At 37.5% G+C, this 12,533-nt stretch overlaps 1 protein-coding gene across 2 annotated transcripts in view; it reads right to left on the reverse strand.

Annotated features, from left to right (window-relative positions):
* The window catches only part of CLTC (clathrin heavy chain), a 68,150-nt gene that overhangs the window by 46,292 nt on the left and 9,325 nt on the right, over positions 1-12,533 (reverse strand). For both annotated transcript variants that reach the window (XM_082603167.1, XM_082603168.1), the window contains exon 2: positions 1,080-1,287. In XM_082603167.1, the coding sequence (XP_082459293.1) occupies positions 1,080-1,287 (208 nt within the window). The remainder of the gene's footprint in view (positions 1-1,079; positions 1,288-12,533) is intronic.

Here is a 12,533-nt window from a genome sequence, read left to right on the forward strand (position 1 = left end):
TCACTGCCACAAAACAAGCATCCCAGTTAAAAAAGCTGGACCATCTTTCCTTGAGATGAGATCAACTCCTATCTTGGATATGTAATGGAAACTTATTTGTTTGAATATGCTTGCCCCCGACCCTCAGCCAACCAATTTAATCTCCAACCAGAGTTACTACTAAATACAAAGTATAAATCATGTGGGAAAAAAATGTATTTAAAAGTCTATTTAAATACTTCAGCACCTCTAACAAGTCACCCACAAATTTATCAAGAAATTACTAGGAATCTGAACTCTTCCTCCTACAACCAAGAAGAAAAACGACAGAGCAAAAAATAGGCAATTAAATGTGCCTTTCAGATTCAGCCAGTTTGTTACCTAGTCCTCTTAAAAACTCTACTAAACGGTCAATTTCACTCAGTCTATAATTCAAAGGAAAAAAATTAACATAGACTCCCAGAGAGTATGAGGTTCTCTGAACTCTGTTTAGATTGACAGGCTGTACAGTTCCCTGTTGTGACAATTAAAAAGTTAGTCTGAATAAACTCTAACACCGTTGATTCCAAAAATTTAATACCCACCTATACACACACACACTTTTAAAAATGAGTGTAAATTCAAGCCATTTTTAGAACTTGATAATCTAAATGAAACACAAGCCTGAAGCATAAAAAAGGCACAGCATGAAGAGCAAGTTTATCATCATAACAAACTTCTGCAATGTTTAGGTGCTAGTATTAGTAAAGTATATTTTATTCCAGAATATGAATCACTAACTTATGTCTTCTGTATATGGAGTTATGTTTTCAGTACAATCTTATCACACTGTAGGTATAAAATTTAAACTCATTTCATCTAAAACTTAAAATTTTCCAAGTAGATCTTATGAGTAGAAAGTAAGACATCTCACAGAAATATGCCAAGTAAAAGTCATGAAAGTAGTTAAAAATCAAATACGGTAACAGCTTTAACGTTGCAGATCTATTTAACCAAATTTAATCAATATACTAAAAAAATAGGTCCTAATTATTGTATTTGAATAAATTATACATGGAAAAGTGTTTTAAGAAAAAAAAAAACCCACAATCTTTTTATACCTTTTAGTGCAATTACTTTGCTGGCTGGATTCATGATGGCGCTGTCTGCTGAAATTGGTCTTCGAATTGGATTACTTGGGTCATTCATATCAATAATTACCACCTGGGCCTGCTCTCCTACTTTCTCTCTAATGCAGATGAATTTGTCTGACTCCATAGTCAGGGTACTGAAGCCGATGTTTGCTGGGTTTATACCCAGGTTCTGGAGCTGAGGGAAAAAAACAAAAATATTAATAAACCATATTACAAAGCAAATTAGAAAGACTTGATATTCACGTATTGTTATCATTACAAATCCTCACTGTTGCTTCAAGGTCAACAGTGACAACTCCATTGATTCAAGTGAGGCAATTACTATAATGGACCTTCTCTCTTCCAACAAATATGGCATTCAATTGTTTTGTTATAACCTTGTAGTTGTAACTTGAGATGTATAACCCTCTGATTACAACTAAGAGGCAGAATAAATAGATATAAAGATAAAGGAAAGAGCTACATCTGAGAGCTAGCCTTTATGGGTTAAGGGACCTGAGGTAATCAGTGTTTCTTGGTTTAAGATCTTTGAACTACTGCATCTGTCCTCTCTAATCCCCTTTAGCCATTAGTAGTTACTTGTTCATATGCATTGGACCTCAGGTATCTGAAAATTAAATTACAGCATAAAATGAGAGATTTAAAAATTTCACAGGGTTCTTGGTCTAAAGGAACGTGGATTAGCCAGAGCAGACAAACAATACTTTGCAAAAAGTGCCAAAACAAAGATAGGAAAGAGAGATCCTGTCAAAGGAGGCCTACAGACAAGGGAATGAACGCTCAACATGAAGGAAGAACAAATGCTGAGGCCTAGAGATACAAAAGTGTGGTCTGCTAAGGGAACTGTAAGTACTTTTGTAACATTGGGAACATAGACTATGAAAGGCTTTCAGAGTAGAGAATTAAGGTTATAAACACAAGCAAGGGCTAGACTGATAAGCTAAATGTACCCCAGTAAGAGTCCTGAATTTATTCTATAGGCAAAGGAAGCTACTTAGGGATTTTAACAAGGAAAATAATGGAATCACATTTGCTTTGTGTACTCAGAAGCTATTAAAGTATTTGCTAAGCAAATATATAGGACCTAAAGACAGCAGGTCTTTGAAAACTAGTTAAGTGTGTTAAGAACAAAAGGCACTTGTTAAAAGAAGACTTCTACCAGAGTGGGTCATTTCTCTGAGCGACTAAATGTAGTATAATAGACTAAGTACCACTCAAAGCCTATCTGAAGGCTTTCTTAGCTTTGACCAGCCTAGGGTTTTTTGTTTGTTTTTTTCCTTTCCTCCAATAGACAACAAATTCACACAGAACAAAATCAAACAAAAATTTAAAAGCACAGGAAGAAAAAAAAAATCAAGTCTTCCTCCTGCCTTTGTTCCCCAGATAGCCTATTTCCCTTCCCAGAGACCATCACTGTCACTACTCTCTTGTGGACTGGCTGAGACAAATTAAATGTATTTAACTTAAATTCTTTTGTCAAACTCTTCTGCCAATAGTGCTTAACTATAACTAGACCAGGATCTCAAAAAGATACAACATAAGATTAAGAGACTACATTTTACTTTCACTTCCCCCTTGTACCTCAATGACTGCAGGCACAACCAATTATGAAGTATAGTTACAGTAACTTAGTCACTGAATACCAGGGCAAGGAGACAAGCAATTTTTTAACTATTAACACAAACATGGTAATAAAGTAGAAGATTAACTAGTTGTACAAGCTCAAGTATCTGCTGCAGTGCAAGCCAAATACACAAGCTGTGAGATATGTAACTTATACATGAGTTTGGTTACAACAAAACTTTATTAATTATCAATTTTCATTTCTTCCTAACTTTAACTTTTAGTGACTTTTAGTTTCAGAACTAATGGAGGAAGATAAATATAAGTGGTCCTCAACAATATATGAAGACACTGTGTGTGGGCTTAAAGGAAGCCTCGTACAAACCAAATTGTTCGTCTAATTTCACGTGAGGTGGATACATTCGTTTTTCTGAGTAGACCAGTCCTCAGACTCTTAAGCTTAATTGATAGCTACCTTTCCAATAATTAAAAAAATATTCCAGTAGATCCTAGAGCTCCCAGAACTATATATGTAAAAGCAACGAGTTATCTTCTAGACTACTCTGTAAAATAAGAATTCTACGCTTCTAAGTCACTACCAAGCATTCACCTAAGGCAATTTTGAGTCCCAACTGTCACAGCTTAAATCCTACAGTGTCTGAGAAAGTAAAAATAAATAGTGTTAGTCAAACAGTAAAATTAAAAGTAAAACAAGGATGCAAACCACAAACACTACTAAGTGAACCCATAAATGAGTCTAATAGATTCCTTTTCACCCCTCCACAAAAGAGGCAGGTACAAGACAACCGTAAGAGAAAACACTATTAGAAAATGCAGTAGAGAGGAGGAAAAAAGGTAAGTCAAGAAATATGTGTTTCTTATTCCCAGCTAGATCTCCAGATAAATGCAGCAAGAAAGGCACATGTTGTCAAAATTTAGCACTGACCTTCAGCCTCAGAGCTGTTTTATCTGCAGAAAAAGCAAAGATCTGGTTCAAAGGGGGTGGGGTTCCTGTACTCCTCACAATTTAGGTAATCCTTATATTCTTTTCTCATTAAACACATATATGCATATAAGCTATGCATATATATTTTATATGCATATATATATACTTTTAATCTTCTCTATCAAGAATGTTCTTCATGTGAAACAAACATACACCCTTTATTTAAAAAACAAAATTAGGGCTTCCCTGGTGGCGCAGTGGTTGAGAGTCCACCTGCCGATGCAGGGGACGCGGGTTCGTGCCCCGGTCCGGGAAGATCCCATATGCCACAGAGTGGCTGGGCCCGTGAGCCATGGCCGCTGAGCCTGCGCGTCCAGAGCCTGCGCGTCCAGAGCCTGTGCTCCGCAACGGGAGAGGCCACAAGGGTGAGAAGCCCGCATACCGCAAAAAAACAAACAAAAAAACAACAAAAAATTAAACAAGAGGTAGATGGCAAATTCTCACCAATTCACATATTTAAACATTTTAAGAAGCCTACTTAAGTAATGCCCATTTATACAACTAAATAGGAAACTTCTACTTCCTAAAAAGCCTATCCCAGTTGTTAGGATAAGTGACAGAACTTCAAGTGACCTACTCCTATCAGTTAACAGAAAGTTACATTTGCTCCCTTCTCTTCAAATAATGTCAGTAAGAATTTTTCCTTTCTGGTGATACTTTTCAGTGAGAATGCCCAGAACGCTCACCAATTCTTCCCATATTTTCCTAGGATATATTCAAAAGGAAAACATCCCAAAACAGTCATAGGACAGGTCACCATCATTAATCACAATTCTGGGTTAGGTGCACTCTTAAAATAGAATCATATAAAAGGGCTACCATACTAGATAACTGTGTCTAGCAATATTCATACAGATTAAAACTTTAAAATACAACATAGGGAATTCCCTGGTGGTCCAGAGGTTAGGACTCCGTACTTCCACTGCTGGAGGCCCGGGTTTGATCCCTGGCCAGGGAACTAGGATCCCGCAAGCCACTCAGCGCAGACAAAAAAACCCAAAAAACACCGTCATGTTTTTAAACAGATTTCATTTTCAAAACAGCACATACTAGCCATAAAATATTCTAGTCAATCATAAAGGTCTGATGGTGTATGAGCTATCTACCACAGAAACTGAATTACAGACTGTGGAAGAAATCACTAATAAATTCAGAGACCGTATAAGCATCTCCAAACTTGCAGCTATTTACAGAGAATATACAACAATATCAGAATTCTGGCCACATTTTTTATCCTCTCAATTGGCAAAGTGTTGCTACTGTTGAAGATGGGGACATTCTATTTTGAGATATACTTGGAAGTTTCTATAATTAAGTGGGTTTTTTTTTTAACTTCAAAGAACTTTTATTTTGCTGTTATAAAATAAGAATATGGAGTCAATAAACTTAGGCCCAAGAAAAGGGATTACTTTTTTTGAATAGTTATTACATGTACATGGCAAATAATTCATACTATACTAAAGGGTATATACACTATGAAAAGTCACCCACTCCATGTTTCCAGTAATACCTCTCTCCCCCAAGCAATAAGAGATACTTTTCCATCTTGGATATCCTATGCACAGATGCAAGTATGTATTTCCATTCTCCCTTTTAAAAAGAACATTAATGGCACATGCACAAAAGCACACAAACTATCAACTGCTCCCCCTTTAAAGAAAGCCACCCGAACTGTGTAATTTGTTTAGTTTCCAGGCTAGATTTTGGACACTGGTCTGTAAGTGGCAATACTGTAGGACTTGACACGTAAATCTAGTTCAGATTCCAAAAATTAAGTACAGTTGCCCATCCCTCAGCATCCATTGGGGATTGGTTTCAGGACCCCTCGCAGACACCCAAAGTCCACAGATGCTGGAAAGTCCTTCATATGGATGGGAAACCACAGATATGGAGGGGAGGGCTGACTGTAAATATTAATAGATTTACTGTTAATCAGCACACCCAACACTCTGGAGTGCCCTGGAATTACATTTTACAAACGATACAAAAATGATTCCTTTTCCCTCTCCTCCCCTCCTCACCCCAGTATGGATTAACATGCCAAGAGAAAAAAGTGAGACACTGCATTCTTAGTTTTGAAGTGAAAAATAGTATTTCAGATTCCACATAACCTAGAGAACACAGAGGGTCCTTCATTCAAGTAGACAATTACTGTACACGTGTATAACTCTGATTATAAACAAGTGCTATCCAGAATTAGTTCTGTGGGTTCCTCGTAAGAGCCAAAACGTCTGGGTTTAGCCCTAGTTTTGCCATATAAATGATCATGGGCAAATCAATTCTCTCTGTATATCCATTTCCTCACCTCAAACATGTGAGATGACAGTACCTATCCCACAATTGTGAGGATTTACTGTGAAGTGCTTTCAGAACAGTGCCTTACACATAGTAAGACTTCAATAGATACTATTAGTACGTACAACACATCAGTACTTAGGCCAGCTCAAGGTAAGCTGTTTTGTATTTGCATTTTATCTGCTTAATACAGCTGTCCTAGAAGTTGGCTGAAATTCTGGGTGTGAATTTCTTTTGATTACTGATAAAAGATTACTGGTCTCCGGGTGCTTAACTTATTAGACACTGAATTTGTTTGTTTTTTCTTTCAAGAGAAGGAAATTACTCTTTAAAATTTCCAACTCTGCTCTTTAATTTGCCTAACTAAATTTAGGTAGAGGGACTTCCCTGGCGGTCCAGTAGTTAAGACTTCGCCTTCCAATGCAGGGCATGCAGGTTCAATCCCTGGTCGGGGAGCTAAGATCCCACATGCCTCACAGCAAAAAAACCAAAGCATAAAACAGAAGCAGGGGCTTCCCTGGTGGCGCACTGGTTAAGAATCCACCTGCCAATGCAGGAGACATCGGTTCGAACCCTGGTCCGGGAGGATCCCACATGCCACGGAGCAACTAAGCCCGTGCACCACAACTACTAAGCCTGCGCTCTAGAGCCCGCAAGCCACAACTACTGAAGCCCGCGTGCCTTGAGCCCGTGCTCCCAGAGAGAAGCCACCAAAATGAGAAGTCCGCGCACCTCAACGAAGAGTAGCCCCCGCTCGCCGCAACTAGAGAAAGCCTGTGTGCAGCAACGAAGACCCAACGCAGCCAAAAATAAAATAAATAAAATAAATAAATTTATATTAAAAAAGAAGCAATATTGTAACAAATTCAATAAAGACTTTTAAAAACAATTTTAAAAAATAAAGTTAGAGATCAGAATCTTCAGAATCACATAACATGGAAGCATGTAACATATTCATGCTAAGTAACCCTATTTTATTTCAATTCTTATTTTTAGGGGCACCCTGGAATAGTATTGCTAAGGCTTTCTAACAAACTTGGCAAATATGTCTCCTACACCTTTGTTTAGGCAGCAAGCCGGGAAAGCTAATGCAAACAAAAGGCATACGGTATCATAAAAAATTCTTTACTGTAAAGAGCTCAAGGCTAAGAAATAGAAGGTGAAATGGAAAGCAGGCTCAGCGTTTCTCCCCTTGGTGTGCAGAAGAGTTGAAACTGCCTGATCCAGAGACACATGCGCTGCCTCTTCCTCTCCCCTCTACTGTAGCTTTCCAAAACTAGAATTTCCCAACTTTTCCTCACTGCCCATGCCCCACAATTTCAGATCCATTTACCCAACTAAACCTTAAGCTCCTCAGGTAAAAGAACTTTCTTAAAGAATGAAAGCCTCTCCCAACTCTTCTTTTTTATTTATTTATTTTTTTATATATATTTTTGTTTGTTTTAATTTTATTTTTTTAATTTTTTTTATTAGTCTCTGCTTTACAACAAAGTGAATCAGTCATACATATACATCTGTTCCCACATCCCCTCCCTCCTGTGTCTCCCTCCCTCCCACCCTCCCCATCCTACCCAACTCTTCTTTTCAATATGCCTAGAATTCTGGAGGCCCAAATATTCTTACACAGAAGGACAACATTCCTTTACTATATGTATACTGCTAATTACTTTTCAGGACAATTATAGATTAAAAGAGATTTATGAAACCCAGGAGTCCACACTAATATAAATAATATAAATATAAAAGGAAAAGTTGTTTCTTGGAGAAGAAAGCTAACTTAAAAATGGTGAAAGACAGCAGAAACTAACACAACATTGTAAAGCAACTATACCCTAATTTTAAAAAAATGGTGAAAGACCAATGGAATTCTTTAAAAGTCAGTATTTTGCAGTCAACACAATAATTGATTTGGGCAAGGATCATCAATGGATATTAAATTAATGGATGAAATTTTGAGGAGTAACAGATATTTACAAAGTCTCAAAATATCTCCCCACAAGATATTACAAAGGGAAAAAGAGATTTATAGTGAAGAAACCTGTTATACATAAGCTTCACCAAATGATGAGAAAGTTAATGTAACTAGCAGTGGGTCAAAGCGACAGCATGTGCTTCCCAGTGAGATGCGTTACGAAGAACACATCACTCCTGTAGTACTCCTGCCAAAACCATATGACCTATCAGATAAACACAAATTGAGGAACGTGCCACAAAATAAATGATCTGTACTCTTTAAAAATATCTACGTCTTGAAATACAAAGAGTTCCAGACTAAAGACAACTAAAGAAACAGGACAACTCAATGCAATTCATGATCCTGAGTTTTCTTTTGATATAAAGAACATTATTGGAACAACTGATGAAATCTGAATAAAGCCCGAGATAACAGTATTCTGTTAAAGTCAATTTCTTCACCTTGATTGCTGCAGTATGGCTATAGAAGACCATTTTGTTATTCTTATTAAATACACACTAGGGCTTCCCTGGTGGCGCAGTGGTTGAGAGTCCGCCTGCTGATGCAGGGGACACAGGTTCGTGCCCCGGTCCGGGAAGACCCCACATGCCGTGGAGCAGCTAGGCCCGTGAGCCATGGCCACTGAGCCTGCGCGTCCGGAGCCTGTGCTCCACAACGGGAGAGGCCACAACAGTGAGAGGCCCACGTACCGCAAAAAAAAAAAAAAAAAAAAACACACTAAGGTATGCAGTGGCAAAGAGACATCACATCAGCAAACTACTTTCAAACAGTTCAGTAAAAAAATGTACATAGAGAGGCTAAAGAGGATAAGTCAAATGTAGTAAAAAATGAAAGAATTGACACATCTGGGTAAAGTGTACAAAGAATTTGTACCATTCTTCAAACTTTTCCATAAATCTCAAACTCTGTATGAATAAAATGTTTCTTACAAGAAACTTAAGAGTTGTAACTGAAAGCAACATGTAGATCTTGTTTGGATCCTGCTTTAAACAAACCAAATAACATTTGGGGCCAATCTGAATTCCGACTGGTTTTTAGGTACTGAGGAACTGTTAACTATTAGGATGCTATAATGATATCGTGATTGTAAGAAAATGTCCTTATCTTCTAAAGATGCAGGCTGGAATATTTATAAAATGTCATAATAGCCTGAATTAAAAAAAAATGTTTCATTAAAACAAAAAAGCAAATACAGCAAAATATTATTAAAAATCTAGATCATTGGGTATATGCTCTTCCCAGTATTATGACAACTTGCAAATTTATTATTTTTTGAAGTTTTAAAAAAGGGATGAATCTCTGCTCTTATAGGTTACAGAACTTGAAAATTAAATTGCAATTGTAGGGATTAGACTTTTATTGGGCAATTTACCTGTAGGGCTGGAAGGAAGAACACAACTTCAAAAGGTAAAGATGAAAATCAAACCATTCAAAGAGTGATATAATTCCAGAGCAAGAGTTTATGCTCTGTAAAAGAGCTGTATAATGTCTGCCCTATCAGAACTGAGAGGTTTGCTACACTGTCCACTATGGCAGCCACTGGTCACATGCAGCTATTTAATTTTGTTCAGTAAATAAAATTTAAAATTCAGTTCCTCATTCACATCAATCTCATTTCAAGTACTCAACCGCCACATGTGACTACTGTATTGGAAGGCACAGAATATAGAACATTTCCATCATTGCACAGTTCTACTGGAGAGCACTGTTTTCACAAGTTTTTCTTGGGAATCCGACAAGGAGAAAGGGAGAACTTCTTTTACATTAAACTCTGGCAAAATATAAAGGATAGTTGGCAAAGAAACACTTTCATCTTATATAAGGATTTCTGACAAGGAGAAGCAGGGAAAACTAGAACTTTCAGGTTTCAAAGTCCAGATAGCTGCGGGAGGCTCTGGGGGAAAAAAATCTACAAAGTTCAGTGGTAGCACAAGGAAGAGCCCACCTAAGTCTCGGTGCCTCTTTCAAGAGATCACTAAACATTCAAATAGCTAAGGCCCAAGTTATACGGAGCTGAGAAGCACTGAGAAGGTACAGATAATAATAAGATGTAATTCCTTCAGAGAATATGAGAAAAGAAAGGCCCATCTCTGCGCCTGAGAAACCACCACTGCCTCAGTTTCTAAGATGCTCATCAATATCATAAAGCTTTTGGGGGAAGAGTATACAACTGTAAGATGAATCCCCCATTTCAACAATGTTAACTGTGAAAGAGATTGTATTAAAATTAAATATGGTAAAAAAAATTTTTTTAACTTCAGCAATATTAGATTCAGAAATCTAAGTTACATGCTCATCAGTTTTTAATGCTTTAAGCTTTGTTTTTTCTTGTCTTGGTTTTGAAACTGTACTTGATTTAATTGTACATGTGGCAAACAGGAAAGAGAAAGTGTCCATCCCTGTTTGAGGGGGAGCAAGGCATGCCTAGGTGCTGCATAAAAGGTTTAAGTGATTTAACATACAGCAAGCACTTAGAACACAGTGGGGGCACATAAGCACTCTATTTTAGGGATTTCTATCCTTTTACAGTTATTTAGCTCTGGGACTATGGTATCATGACAAACTATTCTAAAATAGATTGGCTCTGATGTCATGCTATTAACATTACATAGTCAAATCCAGGGAAACCCAACTTGCTTTTTTCAAAATTCTTGTTACTAAAGACAGTTAGCAAAGCCTTCTTATATCAAGGAATCAGGAAACCCACTGGTGGTGAGTCAGCATCTTAGTAGAATACATTAGTGATCAAACTATGAAAATATTGTTAAAGGAACCGAATGGTCTCTCTCTCTCTCTCTCTCTCTCTCTCTCTCTCTCTATATATATATATATATATATATATATATATTTAATCCAATAGTATACATGTATTAAAAACAGTAGAGGGACTTCCCTGGCGGTCCAGTGGTTGGGACTCCGAGCTTCCACTGTGGGGGGTGTGGGTTCGATCCACGGTCGGGGAACTAGGATCCCGCAGGCTACAGTGTGCAGCCAAAAGTTAAAAAAATAAAATAATAAAATAAAAAGGGTAGAAAATTCTGGCATGTGACAATTCAACCAAGGAAAACCAGACTACTTTTTCAATGCCCAATTCTCTGACTGGCTAAGGATGATACTCTCCACCAGCACAACATCTGTCTCAGCAATCAATCACAGTTGTGTCTATGCCTACAAATCTCACATAATTAAACGAGTAATAAGTTTGCTTTGAGCCTACTAATTTCAACCAGCGCTTATTACATTTGGTCAGACAGGAACACTCACTGGAAATAGGCTTCTTTATAAGCACACACGGTAAGTATGCTTCCGAACGAATGACTAGTAGACTCAGAACAGACCTCAATCTACCAGCTGAATCGGCTGAAACTCAAAATACGTTAACATGCGTGTTTACGACAGCATTATTATCAAGGGTTGTGTTTCACAAGTAGTGCTTGGCTTTACACTCTCCAGTTCCTTCCTCCTCGTTTCATCTGAATAGTTAGAATGTAAAGGAAGCACGTACAGCTACTGTATTTCAGACAAGGCAATTTTGTGCTGTGCTCTATGTAGAATCCTATTTCAGTTACCTTTTCTGTAAATGAATCTTGTATCTTGACAAAGACTTAAGTGTTACTGCTACAGAGTGAAGAGGTCAACAATTTTCGAGTCCTGCTGATACGTGGATGTCACCCAATACAGGTATTTTTAGGTGCTTCAAGATGTGGTTAACTTCCTATCCCAAGGATTTCACTCAGCATAACTTCCTTTAAAAGTTCCAAAACATCCTCTACCTTCACTAGTATTAATCACAGTGAAGAAAATGCTGACAATAGTAACTTCATTGAGCCCTTCCAGGAAACTAGCAGAATGTCAAATAAAAACTGCAGTTTCTGTCTTCTACAGGAAATAAAAAAAAAAATGCTGAAAGTGCAGCATTCCTTTAATTCTTTCATCAACAGTATACCAGCCATTGTTTTCTATGCGCTCCACACATTTTAAGCAACAAATAAAAATGCCCTTGTGGACCCCACACTTAAACATATAGATTTATTTCTACTCCATGTTAGTCTTTGAGGCAATCATTCTCAGGAGAATTTTTTTATTCTGGTCACTCCATATTGTTAAGTAATACATTCAGGAAGGAACCACAGTTGGAGACAGGAACCATAAGACTACTAGCTTTGGTAAACTATCAAGAGACTCGAAGAATTTTTCCTACTTGTAGCCAACTACTAACTGGAAAATTAAAAACCTTTAAATGTGACTCTTTCTTTAAAAATAATAATCCAAGAATTTGATGAAATATCACATATCAATTCTGACCAAGCTGCAGGGAAATACAGGGAAGTTTTTTACACCCCAAACCTTGCAGATAGGTATGACTCCCCAAGGTTATGCCCTTTCCTGTATAAATGCCGTTCAGCTGGCACAGAACAACTGAATGCTACCCAAGCTATGACTGGTTATGGAAATGCAATCTAAAGCAGGACACACAATTTAAGGGAGGGCAGAACTACAAAGATTGGGAGAGAACACACGGAAGTAAAAACACCAAATAGGGTATTCATTGTCCCAAGTAGACTATTCCCTGGTCATCCAA

This window comes from Mesoplodon mirus (genome assembly GCF_964341445.2).
Source record: "Mesoplodon mirus genome assembly, chromosome: 18".
NCBI classification, from domain to species: Eukaryota; Metazoa; Chordata; class Mammalia; order Artiodactyla; family Ziphiidae; genus Mesoplodon; species Mesoplodon mirus.